Source organism: Dendrobium catenatum, unplaced genomic scaffold, assembly GCF_001605985.2.
Source record: "Dendrobium catenatum unplaced genomic scaffold, ASM160598v2 fragScaff_scaffold_847, whole genome shotgun sequence".
Taxonomy (NCBI): Eukaryota; Viridiplantae; Streptophyta; class Magnoliopsida; order Asparagales; family Orchidaceae; genus Dendrobium; species Dendrobium catenatum.
Window position 1 is genome coordinate 896,500 of NW_021319309.1, and position 20,206 is coordinate 916,705.

At 34.8% G+C, this 20,206-nt stretch overlaps 1 protein-coding gene across 3 annotated transcripts in view; it reads right to left on the reverse strand.

Annotated features, from left to right (window-relative positions):
• The window catches only part of LOC110104014, a 28,402-nt gene that overhangs the window by 6,977 nt on the left and 1,219 nt on the right, over nt 1-20,206 (reverse strand). Inside the window, exons 2-5 of one of the 3 annotated variants that reach the window (XM_020832942.2) lie at nt 14,423-14,554; nt 10,764-10,864; nt 5,268-5,381; nt 4,001-4,233 (exon numbers count right to left, since the gene is read on the reverse strand). In XM_020832942.2, the coding sequence (XP_020688601.1) occupies nt 4,001-4,233; nt 5,268-5,381; nt 10,764-10,864; nt 14,423-14,554 (580 nt within the window). Of the gene's footprint in view, nt 1-4,000; nt 4,234-5,267; nt 5,382-10,763; nt 10,865-14,422; nt 14,555-20,206 lie in introns of those variants that run through there. The other 2 variants (XM_028696820.1, XM_028696819.1) reach the window with 2 other exon arrangements.

Below are 20,206 nucleotides of genomic sequence, written 5' to 3' on the forward strand. Positions count from 1 at the left end.
AATATTTAATTCAATTTGAATTTCAAATTTGAATTTCAAATACTTTACTAAATTAACAAAAGCTAAATTAGGAAAGTTCCTATATTTAATTTTAAATTAGATTTGATTTCATTATCTTATTCCTGAAGTAAGATAATAATTTAGGAAGCTTTTAATTCCCTCCCAATCCCCTTTATTCCCCATGCATGCCGCCAGCCCACCCTTAGCCCTATCTCCTCTATCTCTACTTCAATTACCCCATGACTTGAATTTGAAAGTCAAATTTCAAATTTCAATTCCCCTTTCCTAGTCAAACTAAATCTGAAATTAAATTCAGATTTTTTGTTGCATTTCCATACTCCAAACCCTAACCCTAACTTCATAAAGCAAGCCCCTCCCCTATCTTTGCCGACCCTCTCTCCCCCTTTCTCTCTTTTGGATTTCCTACTCTCATGAGTTATATTCCAAGAGAAGAAGAAGACAATCATCCCTTCCCCACCTTCTTACTAGTGCATGGTTGATCCCGAGCGTGGCCACGGATTCTTCTATAACCACCAAGGCTTAGTGGATATTCTACAATCCCCTTTCTTCGACCTCAACTGGACGTTGACGACACCGTCAATGCCTACGTCGATCGCATCCTATTCACATTGACATCTTCTATCGAAGAACATCTACCCGCCGGACATTGACGAATCATCGGCCATCCACCCGTGTCTTCCCCTCCGACTAACTTTTCATGGACTTCCCTTTTGGTGGCATCATTAAGATTGTTGAGATCCTCCTTCCGCTAAAACCTTTCAAAGAGCATGAGTGAGGGAAACTCAATGTGACTTTTCTAACGGTTAAGTGGTGGATTTAAAGTTTACAGCATTTAAGTTTATGCTTTATGATTGAAGATATTTTACGTTCTTTGTTATTCTACTCCATAACCAGTGGTGGATTTAGGAGGGGGCACGTGCACCCCCCCCCCCACGGAAAAAATGGAAAGCGCCTGCCTTGAAGCCGAAGCCCGCCTCTACCAGAAATCCATCCTCTTCTCCTCCACATCCTATGCCCCCATCAAGTCTGAACCCGCGGACGACTCTCCCCGCTGGCAAGACTGAAACTGACTTCTTCCTCTGCATTTGGAACTCCGAGGTTGGCGACGCCTTCAAAAAGCCATTACCTACTCTCCGTTCTGTTGTCGAGCAGGTTGCGGATGAGGCGACGACGCCAATGATGGATATCAAGTGCTGCGCATAGGTGGGAGTTGTGGGTCCTTCAGGGCATGATTCATCGAGCTCCAATGAAGTCGATGAGATGTCGGACGAGACTTAACAACTTTATCTCAACCTTGCTGGCGACGAAACTGGGACTTTTCCACGGCCAAATGGTTAGCTTCTCTCTCTTTTCAACTGATTTCAACGACATTGTCTTTCTAGACACTGCGTTCAAGAGAGACATATTTGGTGTTAATGTGGTTATGCCGTGGAACAAATTCCGATATTCTTCTCTAAAGACGGAGAAGATAGAAATTTTGCTAATTGTATGATTTTTCTCTTTCTGTTTGGCTGCACTTGTAGTGAAATGAAATTTAAAAAAAAAAAACCCTCTTAGTGTTGTATGGAAAGAATTATTATAATGAAATTAAAAAAAAATTATGTGTTTGACTAGTTGTTGAAATTGAATGAACTCAACAGAAAAGTCTGCATATGGTATCTTTTGATAAGAATAAATGGAAAGGAATTCATGAAGTAAATAAAATAAAAATGTTGGTAAGGCTGATGAGTTTGCTAATAGTAGTTTGTTTGTTTCATGTAATGAATTATGCTAGTTACAAATTCATGTTCTTGTGATTACCTTTAGGCCAAGAGGATCAATTTTATGTTAAGAACCACGACATGAACAAAATTTGCTTATTTAATCTTAAGAATTAGTCTAATTTGATTACGAATTCTATATTTTGAGTCAATGATTAGATTGTAAGTATTTTTCATCTTATATTTAATAGTTTATTAAAAAAAATTTAAAACTGTCTATGATGGTCCCAAGTCCACATGAAAAAAATTAGGCTCCTTCTATGAAAAATTTCTAGCTCCGGCACTATAGCCATAACAATATTGATATTCTTAAATTCCTAAAATCTCATCTGGTGAAACATTAGTTTATTTTAGTGAGATTAAATCAAGTTTTTATAAATTTCTAAAGCAATTCCTATTTTGTTTCACATCTCTCTCTCTCTCTCTCTCTCTTAGTTGACAAAAGGTTTGTGCCCTATCAAATGCTAGTCTTATGATTTATAACTCAAGGGTGTTTAAGCTATCGGAAAATTTACGAGCTCTGACAATGACTGCAATTTAATAAAATCATTTTACAACTAAACCACCTAATCAAAGGGCCCATTCATAATATTTTATATGTCGTATCATTTGGCGAGGACAATTAGACTTGCAATGTGGGTCCTACCTGTTTGAGAGCATCATACATGATGAGTTTGACTTTTTAAAATAAAACCTGTGAAATTTTTTTAAAACAGTCACATAACCGCATTTTGGATGCTTGCATAGTTGCATGCTTCTCAAAGAGGGAAGTTTGGATTCAATTTAGTTTTGGTTCATGCAACATTCTTAAACTTTGTATTCAAACAATTGACACATTTGTTAGAACATATATAGAGAAGCTTGTTTTCAAAAAAATTTAAAGAGTTCAGAGAGGTTGCATGCTTTTTTATGTATTTGTGCATGCATTTCCAGTGTGCTTGAACACCTTTTTCTTGACAGATTGATATAACTCATTTGCATGATTTTAGAATAGTGGCACGATTCTTTGAGGCAGTTTCATGCTTCTTGAGGCATCACACTTGAATTTGAAAATTATGCTATAATAGTATAATGCACGCATAATTTAAGATATTTAGATCTTGATTTATTACATAAATGTTTATCATAAAAAATATGTGTAAAGTTTCATTTTTAATTTTAAAAGATAGCCTTTCACCTTCTATCCACTTGCGAGTACATATTGTGAATCTGAATGGCACAAAAGTTGAGTTAGAATCTTTAGAGGTACTTCAAGGAGTGAATTTTTATCTTTATATGTTTGCATTTTACTCTGAGGGACCAGCATCAAATTTCCACATATAATATGAGGTGCAGCTTCGTTCATTTCAACCATTTAAATTTATTTGAGTTTTCATTCGGGATAATTCTAAGTCCTTTAAAATGCCATTTAGAATAGTGGCTCGCTTCTTGAGTTAGTTTCACAAGATAAAAGAATGTGTGAGCGAGCTCGTGCATAGATTAGGTTTAGTTTTGTTGCTTTTTTAGGATGAGACCAACAGCAAATTCTTATGTTATCGTGCAGGATTTACGAGATATAAGTAGACGACAAGATTAAATAGGGGATTTAAATTACTCCTTACATTGTTAAAACTCCTAGATTTTATATTTATATAATAGAATAGATACTGAGGAGGATGAAAGATGTATATATAAGTTATCAAAAATATAGGAGAAGTAAGAACTTAGTTCAAGTGAAGTGTATTAAAGATGTAGATAAAAAAATTAAGCTTGTAGAATCACCATAACTCTTTCAGCAAATCCGGGACCTGAACTTAAGAGACGACAATTGCCTCGGTCAAGAATTAGTAATAAAAAAAAATTAAGACTTTGTATTAAGATGTCAACTTGACAACCAAACTTTGTTTTATCCTCATTAACTTGTCCTCCATGAGCAACCATATTTTTGTAAGGAAAATGCTTCATCAATGACAAGAAAAATTTGCATATTCTGTATTTAAACAATTATGATTCTAATCAAAGAATGAAGTTTGTAGGTCCATAATGGCAAACATGAGCAAAGCTAGTAATTGGCATTCCAGAGCAACACTGAAGAGATTCAATTTTATGGCATAATAAAAGCGCTGCTAGAAGAAAAAGCCTTTATCGTGAAGATTTAAGAACGGAATCACAACAAATTGTATTGCGAGAAACAAGAACTGGAGAGGCAAGAAAAGGATAGAGAGGTGGTCGCAGATTACCTGCGGCTTATAATTATGAATTCATCATCCTCTGCCTTCAACATATGCCAGGGAGAAGAGATTGAATCAAAACCAGGTTCCTCTGTTTTTGAACTATCTTTTGCAAACCCAGAATAATTCAAGATCCAGTTCCACACAACCGAGATATGGTCCCAAATACCACTAGATTTTGGAATAGGGTACATAGTTTCCACCAACCTTCTTTCCATATCAGCTCTCCTGATTGCATTGTTCTATGAGGAAAATAAAATGAATTCATGCTGAGGTACTGTGGAAATGAATCTTATTTTGCCCAAAAATATTATTTCAGAACCGTAAATGGTCACAAAGGCCAAAACAAAATCTATTTGACAATAACAAGAAGCATGACTGATTGTCTGAGCACATAACAATAAGAATAAGGAGCACTTTGTGAATGAGAGGAGGAAAACCTTCAGAATTCGTACCTTAGATAAGCAGTGGTTGAACCTAAACATAAACTTTTGAGACCAGAAAATAAAATTGGTACATGAATCTCATCAGCTAAAGTCATTTGTTAAAAAAAAAAAAAAACATGAAGTTCATTAGATAAACAAATGTGACAAAGAGAATAGCTTGAATTTAAAACTTCTATTGAAAATCTCAATTGTCACAACAGTTTCTATTCTGGTTTTCATCCAGCTTGCTAAAAACAATTTAGTTTCCATTCATCGAAGAACAGTCCTGTTATAGAAACGTGTTCTCCAAAGCTACAAGACTTAAAGCATTATGGCAAATTTTATATTTTTAGCAAATAAAAGAGAGGCACAGTGCACCTATATGCAAATAACCAATGAAATGCATGCATGCACACGCAAACAAAAAAAAAAACCTTACACACATCCCAATACATGCCTTACAATTTAATCTTAAATCAACCATAAAAAATAATGGGGACCAATGCATTTTTCAAAAAGGGTAGGCGAGAATAAGGTAGCACATAAGCACAGAAACTTCATAATGGCAGAAGAAATATTATGTTGTAACTTCTAGTAGGCAAAATACAAACATTCTGTAAATAGGCAGAACATATAATTTGGTTAAAAAAATTGTATAAATGATAATCATGGCAGAATATTAAATGTTTTTTGCAGATTTTTAGCTGTTGCCACTTCTAAAGAAATTATTTTACATGATATGAGTCATCTTCAAATAAACATGTAGCCACAGCTACTAATGAATCCCATTTAAGAAAGATATCAGTAAATAATATTTGGTTGAAAATCATTAAGACGGTATTAGCCTGTACCTCAGAATCCACAAAGAACAAGTACCCAGTAGAAACATTATAAAAAGATGCAGCTGGACGCCATAACTTTGCCGATTCAAAATCAGCATCCACAAATCCTGGGGAAGAGCCAATCTGTAAAATAATATTTATTCATTTATGCAAAACGTATTTAGGGTAATTCTTCTTAGAAAGAAAAATAGTTTTTGAAAATTCTTCAGTAATCTTTTGCATTCTCAAAATTTTGAAACATCAAACCACTAAATGTTGAATATGAGACACTAGGATGATGCTTTGAAATACCCTCTAAAATTTATTTCAAGCTCACTCGCAAGACTTCACAATCATCAACATCATGCCAAAAGCAAATGGTAAGGTTTACAAGTCCTCCAATGTTAATTACTCTTAAAAGGCCACATATAGCTTTAATGGCAGGTTTAGCTAAACCTTCAAATAAACCATCAAACAAAGACATCATCATTATTTAAGCTTATCACAAAATGACAAATCATCCTTTGCTCTTGTTCACAACAAATAATCCAATATATATTTATGGCATCATTTTCATCGTATTTGCATTGCAAATAAACTTTGACAAGTTGCATCCTCCATTCCAAAATTTTATAGATCCAAGGTGAATCAATACATTATACATAGGCGTCAACTTATAAGTTGTCTAAGAATAACTTAACAATCTTGAGATTAGGAAATTCTGAACCCATGCGACAACAAACTTAGTTTTGGTAATTCTGGCAACAAAGATTGACGGAGTTGACTATTTAACATGAAGAAAACAAAGTTCAGATTTAGCATCACAAGATTCGTGTTGAATGTAATAGAAAACTGATAGACAACAGATATAGTTCAAGTAAAACTCAGCGGACAGTAATCACACAATTTGGAAGGACAACACTCACAATCTTTATGGATGGAAAATGCAGAAAACAGTAAATATACAATAGGATCCTCAATTGAAGAGGAGGATCCGGCTCTCCCAATTCTCTAGTCGTCGACTAGAGCCCAAACACCTATAGAACCACAAAACTTCACCCAAAAATCAGTCCACCAAAAAACCATACCCTAATCAAATAGCGGGCAAGCAATAGCGAGTGAACAAACAAGCCGCAAGCGAGTGCGAGCGTAGCAGGCAGGTTCGGATCATGTGAATGAGCAATGAAACTGATGAGGACATCCACCGTACATTTCGACATTGGCAGGATCGTAGATCGACGGCTACGATTCATAGTTTTTTTTTATGTGTTTTAGTGCATCTCTTTTATTTATTTTTCAGTTTTCCATTTGTACCCCTATGAGGGATTTGTGTCATGTTGTAGCATGAGGGCATTTGTGTCTTTTACATTTTATGCTTTGGAGGCCTATATATGAAGGCCTAGTCTTTGTATTATATTTTGGAATGATGATTATGAATCAGAATTCCACTTTCTTGCTATATCTCTTTGTGAGTTCTTGAGAGGAGAAACCCTTAATGGGTGAGAGAAATACCCGTCAATCTGGTGGATTCCAAGGTTCGCGGTTCTTCAATTTCTTTTTCATCCCTTGCATCAATTTCCCCCTCCTAAACCTCCCACCGCCGGCCTCACCACCCTCAAGCTTCTTGTGGAAAACCCGAGCCCCTCCCACCTTCGCCGCTGGCCTCCTTGGGCCGCCAAGCCGCCGGATATTTTCCCCACCCGCCGGCCGGCCATCTAGCCGCCGGCCTCCAACCCTCTAACGTGTAACCGCATGCTAGAAGCAAGTCTATAACTACGAAAACTGAAAAATCCTAACTTAGTGAATCATTAATGTTATAATTTCATTGCGGAAACAAATTTCTTAATAAGATCCTGCAATTCCATTGGTTGTTTCACATCAGAAACACGTTCAAATGCGAAAGGGAACGACTCCTCGTGGGAAATAACTCCAATTCGCTCACTTCATTTGAACCACACGAATAGAAGAGACCATGAACGAAAAGGAACGAATAAAGGCTGACCGAGAGAAAGAGGGAGACTTCATGCAAGTTAGAGGAGTGGTCGAAGGTTTGAGCAGCGATCGAGGGAGAAGGCTTGAGCGAAGAGTTGGGGGCGAGTACGGGTAAAGTTCGACACTCGGGTTGGAAAGGTATGGTTATCATTTAAAAAGAGAGATAAATCTTATAAATAGTAAATAAAAATAATTTATTATAAAGTAATTTTAAATAAAATTTAAAATGATTAAAAAGAAACTATTTAATTAGCATGTTAATAAATTTTCTAAAATAAACCTTAGATTTAATCTAATACCTTAAAATTTATGAATTTTTAAAAGATATATTAGTAAATTTTTTAAAGGAAGTTCACTCTAAATTTATGTTATATATGAGATTTTAAATTAGATAGGATAAATTAAATTTATGTTATTACAATAAATTATATTTAGAAGAATAATGAATTTATGAACTAAGGATAAATGACATAGAATATATTTTAAAAAATTAAATAAAGAGAAGAAATTTTAAATTAGAAATTTGTAATAAAATAAGATAAATTGGTATTTAAAATGAGAAATTATGAGTTAAATAAAATATAGATTTTAATTAAGAAAATTAATTATATAGTAAATCCCAAATAACATAATAAAGAGAATATTGTTTTAAAATTCAATTTTAATTAGAAAATTATCTAGTTAATTAGAGAGAGTGAAAGCAATTTTAATCAATAAGATTTAAGATTTTAATTTGAAATTTAAAAAAAAATGTTAGAGAAATTAAGAGCAATTTATGAATTAAATATTAACAACGAGATCTTTATATATAGGCATTAAATCTGTCAACGTCGAAGTAAGGAGCAAGAATAAAGTGACAAGATATCTAGAATCAAGGTGAATACTCATGCTTAAAAAAAAAAAAGAGAGGTGAATACTCATGCTTCTATTTTATAGTAATGATGATGTTTTCTTTAATTCAAGTTAATTGACTTTAATTTAAGTTCATTGACTTTAATTTAAGTTCATTGAATTAATTGATATTGGATAGTTAATGATTATTGTAAAATTCTAGCATTGTTTTCTTTTTAACTTTCATATTGAATTAAATGATGGTTAGCATGATTATTTAGAATATGCACTATAGAAAGTCATTGAATGATAAATGAATGAAATGATTATATAGAAATGCTTGTATGTACATGTTAACTGATGGAGTACACCCCCTTATGGTACTAACTGGGGATCAATGTATTTGTACATGAAAATGGAAAAGTTTATGGAAAATGAAAAGGAAATAAAAAGAAGTACCTTCATTAGTACTATTTTAGATGGTGACTCTTGTGACTTATCATTTCCGAGAAAGGATGAAGATAAAGATAAAGATATGATAATGATAGATGTACAATGTTGATGGTCATGTTTGAAATTAATTTAAACAGAATTATTTTCTATTTGGAACTAAGCATGCATATTGTTTCAAAGGCCTTGTGCTATTGTAATTTAAATATATGATTTACTCACTAGTTCTTTTATGGCTAACTCCTAAAATTATAAATGAACAGGTATTATTCAAAGAATAAAACGAATAGAAGAGATAAAAATGTGTACCATAGGCGAGATGCTCCAAATGAAAGGTATTTATATAATTTTATTTCAAATTGTTTTGAGGTTTTAATGGCTCTTTAAATTTTTTATTGAGGATACTTTTGCTTGAGTAGACGATGTAGGCAGGGGGGGTCAAAATATTTTGGGTTTTATTTTGGTGAGTCTGTTTAGTCATCTACTAAAAATTAGCTCATAAATGCTTAGTCACTACTTAATCAGCTCATTATTGTATTTAATGTCAAATTAGATTCATCCCCCCCTCTTCTTCTCTCTCTAATGGCTCTTTGGTTTCCCCACCTAGCTCCCCTTTCCATGGCTTCCTTTCCCCTTCCTTGGCCCTTCGAATTTTCCCCCTGCCTGGCTCATCCCGTGGCTGGTTCCTCCCCTCTCCTGCCTGCCTATTCCGTTTCATGTGCTGCCCCTTCAGTTCCTTCTGTGGCTTCTTGTCCCGTGGCTGCTCTGCCCCTTCGGTTCCACCCCTTGCTGCTTTTCCCATGGCTGCTTTTCCCTATTTTTTGTGTGGCCTTTTCGGGTGTTGTTATGGCTCCCTTTGGCTGCTGTTTCGGTTCCACCTTAGCTGTCTTTTGGGTTTTCTATGTGGTTTTTTTTTTGTGTTGTTTCTGGATTAAATGCAGGCATGTAAGTTCCCTTATTTTGATGAATTAATTAAGGGTACTTTGGGATGTTTGGCTGCCCCTTTTATGTGTGTGTGTGTGATATTTTTGCTTGGCTGCTCCATTTATCTTATTATCAATGTATTAGGTGTTTAAGTGTCTTTTAACGTGTTTTTGTTATCATATCATTTATAATTTGTAGTTTTGTCGTTAAGTCGTCCTATTAGTCATTTTTTCGGTATATTTGGTTTGAAATAGGTCAATTTTGGAAGACTTGCAAATTTTATATTTGTAGGCAAATTTTCTTGCCTACATTAGTAGATCTAAAACTGAATATATAGAGTGTAATTTTAGTAGTAATAGACCTAGTGAGAGTATTGTGACTTTGGGCGATCAAGTCATTAATAAGAGTACACGTTCTAGATATCTTGGATCTATTGTTCAAAGTGTTGGTGAAATAGATGGGTATATTATCAGCAGAATTCAAATTGGATGGTTGAAGTTGAGTGCTTCGGGCTTGTTGTGTGATTGAAAAGTCCCCCTCAAACTTAAGAAAAAATTCTATAAGATGGTGGTGAGACTTGCAATGCTTTATGGTATCGAATGTTGCCCATTAAAAGAGAAGCATAATACTAAATTAAGCGTTGCAGAGATGAGGATGCTCAGGTGGATGAGTGGCTTTACCTTTAGAGATAGGATACGAAATGAGCATATACGTGAAAAAGTTGGAGTAGCTCCAGTTGAAAATAAGATTAGAGAGAGTCGCCTTAGATGGTTTGGTCACATAAAACGTCGTCCTTCTGATGACCCGGTTAGGAAAATAGAGGTATTAGATTTGACTTATGTTAAGAAAGGTAGAGGTAGACTTAAAAAGATTTGGTTAGAAAATATTAGAAATGATATTTCTTTATTAGATTTAAACGAGAATTTGACTTTTAACATAACACAATGGAGAAAAAGGATTCATGAAGCCAACCCCACGTAGTGAGATAAAGGCTTGTTGTTGTTATTGGATAGTTTTAGCAAATATAAATTTAATTAATTGTCCGATCGTTTGTTTCTATTAATTCGAGTCTCTAGGCCGGATTGTGACAATATAGTAGCGGAAAATCTTTTTAAGCAATATTAACTTTTACCAAGCATTTATGAATATCATAAATTAAAATTGAATTAAGAACTGGCCCAGAGACCAGAATTGCTGAAACCACAAAAAAAAAAAAAACTTCTGCAAATGAAGCTTTGTAAAACCAGCTTCCTAAACCTGGTAACCACAAAAATAGTAATGTTATGTATCATATGAATATGAACCATGCATCAAGAAACATTTCCTTACCGAATCCAAAATCCTGCCATCACGATCAGTTATGATAATCCTATGATGGTTGCTGTCGGATAAGAATATGCGGCCTCCATTTTCATCTACTGATAAGCATCCTGTAAGCTCAAATAAAGGCAAGTAAGAGGATCGTTACTAACAATCATCCATGTTAATAGTCATACAAAATAAAAAAGCATAATAGCATCCGTTCCACCTGCCAAATAGAAAATTGATTTCAAGCGGAATTTTGTGCCACAACAATAATGCAAAATTTTCTTGTGGCTTAAACTAATCTACATACACATAAATAGTGTGAAGCGAACACAAATTATAGATACAATATGTAAGACTTAAACAACCATTTGAGCAGTTATCAATTCTCAAGTTGACTAAACACATAGAAATAAACTTCTAGAAAACGGGGCAGAATAACTGATGAGGACATCAGTAGGAGATTCCAGAATGTCTACCGCCGGAAGCATCGTAGATCAACGGCTATGATGAGGAGCTTATATATTTGATATTTTATGTATTAGTTCAGATTTTCTTTATTTACGTTTGTACCCTTGTTTCTGTGTGAGTTGAGTTGTAGCCCTATGGGCATTTTAGTCATTTCTTTTCTTTCTCTATGAGGGCCTATATATTGGATCCTTGGTCTTCTATTTGGATGATGATTTTGATGAATGAAATTTTAGATTTTTGCTATTAAATCTCTTTGTGAATTCTTGAGAGAAGTGATCCCTAGGATAGGGCCAAGTATCACCCACCAGCCGCCGGTAGGAGCCAGGACTCGTGGTTAGTCTTATGTTTTCTCTTTCTCTTCCCTTTCCCCTAGTCCCACCGCCGGCTATCTCCTCTCCTCCTAAGCCGCCGACCAACTCCACCCCACCCACCACCCGTCGGCCACTCACACCCACCCTCTAGCCCGCCGGCCCCTCCCCACCACTTAATTAACCTACAAGCCGCCACTTTTTCCCCCCATCCCCTTGCTCCACCGTTGGCCACCTCACCCTTGCCCTCTTGATGATGATTAAATCATCATTAATAATTACCTTAATTAGCCCACTTATTTCAGGAGATAATTTAATCTAATTTGAAATTCAAATTCGAATTTCAAATACTTTCCTAAATTAGTCGATCTTTTCAAATTAGGAAAATTTTCAATTTGAGTCTAATTTAATATTAAATTAGATTTGAATTATTTATCCTTTTTCCTAACGTGAACCAAGGAATTATGAAGCATTAACTCCCCTCCCAATTACCCCCACCCTCATCCATACCGCCGACCCCCCTCCCCATTCTCCAAATTTTTTAATTCAAAATTTGAATTTGAATCCTTCCCTCCACTCTAATTTAATTCTCTCAATTGGTTACCCTCCTTGGTAATTAATTTTAAAGATGATTTAATAACCCTAAGTCCCCCAACTCATATTTGAACTTGAATTTGAATTTCAAATTCTTTTCCCTCCTCATTTCATTAAATCTGAAATTAATTTCAGATTTAATTCTCTTTCAATAACCCCAAACCTAGACCCCACAAACCCTAATTCTCTCCACACTTGGCTGGTCCTCTTGCTTGCCCACCTTCTTGGAATTCCTCTCATCACATGAGCTCTCTTGCAAGAAAAGTCAAGCACCTTCCCTCCAGACATTGGTGGATCACCGATCGTCTACACATAGCCCCTCCTCCGGCTAACTTTCGTTGGATCTCTACCCCGGCTTCCTCTCCTTTGTGGTGGCATCTTCCGGATTGTGACGATTTTTCTTCCGCTAACCCTTAAAGAGTATGAGTGAGGGAAACTCGAGGTGACTTCTCTGTTTGTTACGTGGTGGATTGTTTGTTTGTTGCACTATTTATTTTCATTATATTCTTGATATTATTTTGAGATCTTGTTCTTCGATCGTGTGGTTACTTGCCATATCAATTTAAACAATTTTAAACTCGTAAATTCTTTTCAAAGTGAAACATTAAGTTTAAGTTGTGACGCCTAATTCAATCGTTATAAATTTCTACGTGCAATTTCTACGTTGTTTCACAGCAATAACTGAAGGAGAAGTACCTTCACATGTTACTGCTAACATTACAGATACAAAATTTATTCCCATGAAAATACTAGAAGATTGGAGCAAAGAATTTCTGCTTTTCCTATTTCCAAACCAATAACTCTTCAATAGGCAAAATAGGCAAAAAAAACATTGTTGCGAAAATCACAAAAAATAACAGCAAGCAAGACATGTCAAAATATTTTCATAAAAATTTAGCTCTGGATACGATAACAGAGCTACGATAACAACATAGGGCTTTGAGATAAAACCATAGGCAATGTTCAAACTTCCATCTTGGTACAATATAGAGACTAGCTAATAATTTAAAAATATACATATAACAATTCCTAACCACCCTCTTGACAATTAAAATCATAACTATGAACTGTACTTACAAGTTTCACCGTAAACTGAACCGTTTCAGCCATTCAGTATTGGTTACGATCAGAAACAGTTCAAAACCAGCTCAAAGAATTGTATTTTAGCCATCATCAACTGGTTTTGGCAAAAACTTCGGTTAAATATACTACATAGACAAGCCAGACTATCCCAAATGAACCATGGAGGGGTCGAGCTCATGACCTCACGTTGGTCGACTAGATCACATGAGTACTGAAAGCAAGGATGCCTACTTGGACCACATTTTTATATTTTCAATAAAAATTCGAATAACTGAAAAAAAAATGTAATTCCCAACTCTAATCTTTTTTATCACAGCTTAAGTATAATTTATATTATTTTTATTAATTTGATTTTTTAATTCAAATGTCCTATAAAACATTGACTAGTTATGTCTATTGCTTTCAACTAATAAATAATTTTTTAAAAAAAAAGACCAAACTACCTCTTGATTTAATAACATTAACCCCAATTTGATGTTATAACCAAAAAAAGTCCCTTCTAAAAGAGTTGAGAGACCAAACTGGCCCCTCAAAAGAAAGAATTGGAACCATTTTGATCCCTCACAAAGAGTTGAGAGACCATTTTGGTCCTTTTCGCAATCAATATTAGAAAAAAAATCTTACCAAATTGTTCCCCACAAACATAAAGGACTACTGATCTTCTCATAAGACTGCAGCCTTGATCGGATCAGTTAGAACTACATATTCTTTAGCCAGAACACTAGCTTGTTCTACCTTTCACTTCATGCGTCACATAAATCTTAGTTAAACCAATATCTGCTTCTGCTTTATGCATTGCAACAGAGAAAATTATAGCTTTACCCGAGATAAGGGGCGGATAATTCCCTTGAAATAAAACTAATTCAGTTTTATGTATTACAAAAAAGATTGATTGATTCAACATAGCAACTTAAACAAAGAAAAACAAAAAGCTCTACCATTTAATTGCATGTCCTCAAATATCTATAATTTATCAATATATTTCCATTTCAAGTAGTTTGATAAATAATGAAAGCATTTTTTTTTTTTTGTATAATAAATCGGTTGGTGATCCACCATTTTTATAAGATCTCATGTTCATATTAACCATTCAAAATATATACCATACTGCTAGAAATTAAAATACCACATATCATAATTAGGCTACCGTTTTGTAGAGCAGGAGAAGGAAAAATCATATATTGAACAAATGAGATTCTCTTGAGAAAAAAAATAATGAAAAGAAACCTGCATTGTACAGAAGTAAATTTCTGAAAGAAGAAGTAGCATATGGTTCCTCAATAGCTGCATCTTGATTTCTATCACCATTCAACTTCACTGACATGTTTTCTTTCAGTAATAAACTCAATTCATCAATCGCTGCAAGCAAAGTAGTCCGCTTTAAAGAACCATCTCATAAAGAACCAATCAAAAACATGGATGCTAAAATCAAGAACAAGAAGACTGCAAATACATGAAGTAACGTCGATAACTTATCACGAAATATAACTGAATAACAAGTTTAATATATTCAGCTCAGACAGAAAATAACAATCATGAAAACAACTCAAGTTGCAAGCTGGATGCTTGTATCTCCAAAAACCAAGCATATGTGCAATTACATTTTTGTCTTATCTGGAAAATAATTAAGTAAATGACCATGCAGACGAAATGCACCACACAAGTTCTGTTTGCAGTACTATAATGCAAAAAGTGCAACAATGTCATCTTGGATCATCAAAGGATTTTTAAGCGATGGATAAATTCTTCTTGAAAAGCTTTACACGCAAAAAATGATGACTTCCTGAGCATAATAGATCCTAAATTGTATGATTTTAATAATGCTACACTAGCTAATGATGACCTGACCAATTTTAAGGAATTCTGAAGCTTCAGAAAAACTATAATCTATGATTTATTAGGAATTCTGAACCTTCTTCATAGAAATGAACAAGATCAAGGCGGGATAAATTTTTTACAAAAAAAATCAGGCCGAGTTGGAATAGCTGGCTATGTCAACTGTATAATCAGATGTGCAATCGATTGAAACAATATTGTAAATATGAAAGACTAAATAAATAACTGCATAATATTAAAAACTATATAAAATGGAGTGCTGAGATGGCCTAATAAATAAGCTACAGTCATCAAGTTGATAACAATAATAATGTCCATAGCACGTTGCAAAAATTTATCAAGCTCAAACATCAATAAAGGCCAAAATACATGTTCATCATGCATCATCATTATCAGCCTCATCAAAATATTTGAGGTTTGCTTTATGAAATTTTCTCCTTCATTCATTCCCGTTGACTGCTACATAGGCTATATAAATGTATGTATATATATATCTATAGGTATATGTGTGCATATAAATATAAATAATTATTAACAATTAAATAAAAAAGATCCCTCACCTCCCCATCCCTCTTTGATCCCACATCCATACACGTCGCCCCCCTCCAAATGTAAAATCCTGCACGCGCTTTCTCGCTTCCACACTCACGTGACCTCTACTTAATCACTCTTCCTCATTCTCTCGCTCTCTCACACTCTGTTTCAAACCCCCATCAAGCTAGAACGAGAAAATCACGCACAAGAGTTTGTCTGGAGAAGCATCCGCAAAACTTGAAACCAAGAGGTGAGGAAGTCGCTACACTAGCTCATTGTAGAAGACACTGGCACAACTTACGACATCCCATACAAGCACACTCATCCAGCACACTCGCCCTGTGCATCTTCCTTGGAGATGAACCGCATGCACCTTCTCATGTCTTTCTCTCTCTCTCCCTTTCTCTCTCATTCTTGCTTTCTCTTTCTCTCTATCACACATATCATAACAAAGGATTTTGTGTTCTATCAAGTGTATCCCATAATTCACTACTCATGGAAATTTGGGCCATTGGGGATCATTTGAGTTATGATCGTGATTATAATTTAATGATGCTATTTTATGATAAAATTGGTTATTTATAGTCTTTAAATAAAATTTAGATATGCGCAGGTGACTCTTATAAAATAGAGGAAGACAGAGGATTATAAAGCCACTGATAGAGAAGAGAGCATGGATGATGACAAAGATGGAATAATTGTTAAATTCAGAGAACTGGAGAGAGAAATGCTGAATTTTATTGCACAAAACTACCCCTATTTATAGATCTATACAAGATAACTTAATAAAGAAACAAATAATTACAAAATCATGCAAAATTTTTCTAATATAATCCTTCCTAAATCAGCCAACTAAATATGGAAGGAGATCAGCATGATCTAGGTTAACCTCCCACGGATTCCCATCCTAGTCGTGGGATCAAAATGCCAAGGGACGGCTAGGATTTAACACTCCCCCTCAAGCTGGGAAATATATATATGTCATTCCCAGCTTAGTAATCAGTCTCAGAAAGATAGAGTTATCGAGTCACTTGGTAAGAATATTTGCAAGCTGATCTTTTGATGAGAAATGATTGATACATATAAAATCACTATCAAATTTCTCCTATATGAAATGTATGTCCACTTATGTGCTTGGTCCTATCATGTTGAACTGGATTATGAGTTATGCTGATTGTTGATTTGTTGTCACAGTGTAGCTTCATTGGTCCTTCCCACTTAATCATTAGGTCTTCTAAAATCATCTTGATCCATAGTAGCTCACATATTCCAAAGGCCATAGCTCTATATTTTGCTTTTGCACTAGACATTGCTACCACATTTTGTATCTTGCTCCTCCATGTAACAAGGTTTACTCCAAGGAATGTGCATTATCCTAAGGTAGATCGTCTATCTACTGGTGATCCTACATAATCTGCATCAATATACGCTTCTAAGATTATTCCACAATCTCTTCTAAAGAGAATCCCTTTACCTGGGTTCCCCTTAAGGTAGTGTAGTATTCTGTCTACAGCTTGCATGTGAGTCTGTTTGGATATTGCATGAATTGATTGACCATGCTTACAACAAATGTTATATCTGATCAGGTGTGGGAAAGGTAAATTAATTTTCCCACAAGTCTCTGGTAAGATTTTTTATCTACATTTAGATCTTCTTTAGCTTCACCCAATTTGAGATTTGGTTCTACTGGTATTGGTGCTAGTTCACAAGCTAGTTTGTTTGTTTCTTTAAGAAGAGCATTAATGTATTTTTGTTGTGAAATGAAAATTCCTTTATTGGAGTGGGTCATTTCAATTCAGAGAAAATGTTTAATCTACCAAGATCTTTGATCTCAAATTCCTTGGCAAGACATTTCTTTAAAATTATTTTCTCCTTTTCATTAGTCATAATCAAGATGATATCATCCACATAAACTAATAGAATTGTGACTTCCTCTAAGTTTGAGTGCTTGAAGAATAATATATAATCTCCTTAGCTCTGTCGATAACCATTAAGTAGCATAACTTTAAGAATCTTTCAAACCAAGCTCAAAGTGATTGCTTTAGCCCATATAGAGCATTTTTTAACCAGCACACTTCGTTACCTCCAAATTTCTCCTTGAATCCAGATGGAATCTCCATAAATATTTCTTCTTTCAAGTCCCTGTGTAGAAATGCATTTTTAACATCTAACTGTTCCAGATGCAGTTGTAATTAGCTACTAGTGAGAGTAAGATCCTCACGGTATTCATCTTGGCCACCAGTGCAAAAATTTGCTGGTAGTCAATGTTATATATCTGAGTGTACCCTTTTGCCACCAGTCTTGCCTTGTACCTTTCCAATGTACCATCAACTTTGCATTTCACAGGGAACACCCCTTTGCAGCCGACTAGTTTTTTTCCTATTGGCAGGTCAGTGATCTCATAGTATTGTTCTTCTCAAGGGCCTGCAATTCATCTTTCATGGCACTTTTCCTATTTTCATTAGATAAGGCCTCAGAAAATCATTAGGTATATAAATATCATTTAGTATAAGTAGAAAATTTGTGTGAATGTGAGAAGTTATAGAAAGATACAAAGTTGGTTATAGTGTACAAGGAAGATTTTTTTGGTGAACTTGTGTTTACCTCAATTTTGGGAGACGGTTCAAATTCTTGGATATGTTTTAGAGCACAATTTGGATTTATACGCCTGAAATACACTTGCCCAAACCTCATGTTTATCCATAATAGCTTTGTCCTCTGTTCCCCTGGCTTTGATTTTAAGTTTTTGTGGATTGATTTGAGGTGGAGCTAGAAGGTCAAGATGGGCAAGCTCACTTTCCTCATCTTCCCTAATTTCAGTCTCCCCTGAAGATGAGGTTTAGTAAAATAGGATTTTTGTTCATCAAAAGTAACGTCAATAGATACAAGAGTTTCCTAAATTGAGGGATGATAACACTTATAACATTTTTGGGTGGATGAATATACAACAAAGATACATTTGAGTGCACTTGGATTTAATTTTCTTCTATTTTGACTATGAATGTGAACATAGGTAGTGCAACCAAAGATTCTAAATATAAGATTATTATGGGTTCGAAATTCGGAGTAAAAAGATGATAGAATATCCATTGGTGTTTTTAATCCCAAGATTTTTTAATGTAGTCAATTTATGAGATATGTGGCAGTCATAAGGGCTTCACCCAGTAGCATTTGGGTACATTGAGTTGGAATAAAAGTGCACGAGTGGAGGCTAGAAGGTGACCATCTTTGCTTTCTGCAACTCTGTTTTGTTGTAGGGTGTGAATGCAAGAAGACTCATAAATGATACATTCTTTTTGAAAGTACGAGGATAGGGTTTGGCTAAAGTAATCTTTAGCATTGTCTAAATGATTTTTTTTTATCTTTACTCCGAATTGGTTCTGAATCATGATATGAAAAATGTGAATGATGGTACAAACATCGAATTTATTTTTTAGAAGAAAGATCAAAGAGACTAAAGTGCATTCATCAATGAATGATACAAACCATCGGGCTCCTAAGATATTAGGAATTTTTTAGGGTCCCCAAATATCACTATAAGGTAAAAGGGAGTATTACATCTCTCATGTTTGTTTGGAAAAGAAACTCATTTATGCTTAGCTAACTCACATGTTTCACGATGAAAAGATTAATTTTCTAACTTATAAAAAGTTTTTGGTGCATATTTCTTAAGACATCAAAAGACGGATGTCTTAATCTAAAATTGTGAAGTTGAATGGTAGATTTTTTATCAAATAGGGATAACATAGAATAAACATTATTGATAATTTTAGATTTGTTCAACTCTTTCAAGTAGCACGGTCCATCTCTCTCCGTGGCAAGTTCAATCTTCTTCCCCGATCTCCAGTCCTGAAAGAAGCAATAAATAGGGTCAAATAAGACTTAACAATTACGGCCACTAGTAAGTTTTTGTATGAAAATTAGGTTTGTGGATAACTGAGGTACATAGAACACAATTTTTAGAGTGAGAGAGGGAGATAATGGTATGTCTCCTTGGCCAGCTAATGTGGTAAGAGAACCATCAACAGTGATGATTTTCATATCACTTGAGCAAGGAGTATAGCTGATGAAGTAGTGGAGTGTGTCAAGTGATCTATGGCTCCTGAGTTAATGATGCATAATCCTTTCAAATGATTTCTAGAGGCATTTAATCCAATAGATATAGAAAACTTACCTAAAAGTGTAAGAGAAGAAGATGCAGGTTATTTTTCAAGGGATACCAAAAGTTGTTTTAGTTTATCAATATCTTTTTTATTGAGATCTCTGAAGCTGGATTGTATTTTTGGGTTAGGTTGATTTGTTGTAATGATGGCTTGTGATGTGCCCTTTTGTCCACTTCTTTGATTCCACTCCTTATTTGGAGGCTTTTCATGTATCTTCCAGCATATCTCATTTGTGTGTCTTGATTTCTAGTAATAAATGCACCAAAGGGAATCTTTGTCTTCAGGTTTTGAGGAATCCTTATATTTTTCCTTCCATGGTGCCTCTTTGGTTAACACCATTGTTGAACCTTCATCTACCTTTGGCTCTAGCATTACCCCTCGTCGGCTTTCCACAGCACGAATGAGAGAAATAATCTCATTTAATGAGGGCGTCTCCTCTTTTCTAAGTATCTAAACTCTAACATGATCAAACTCCGCA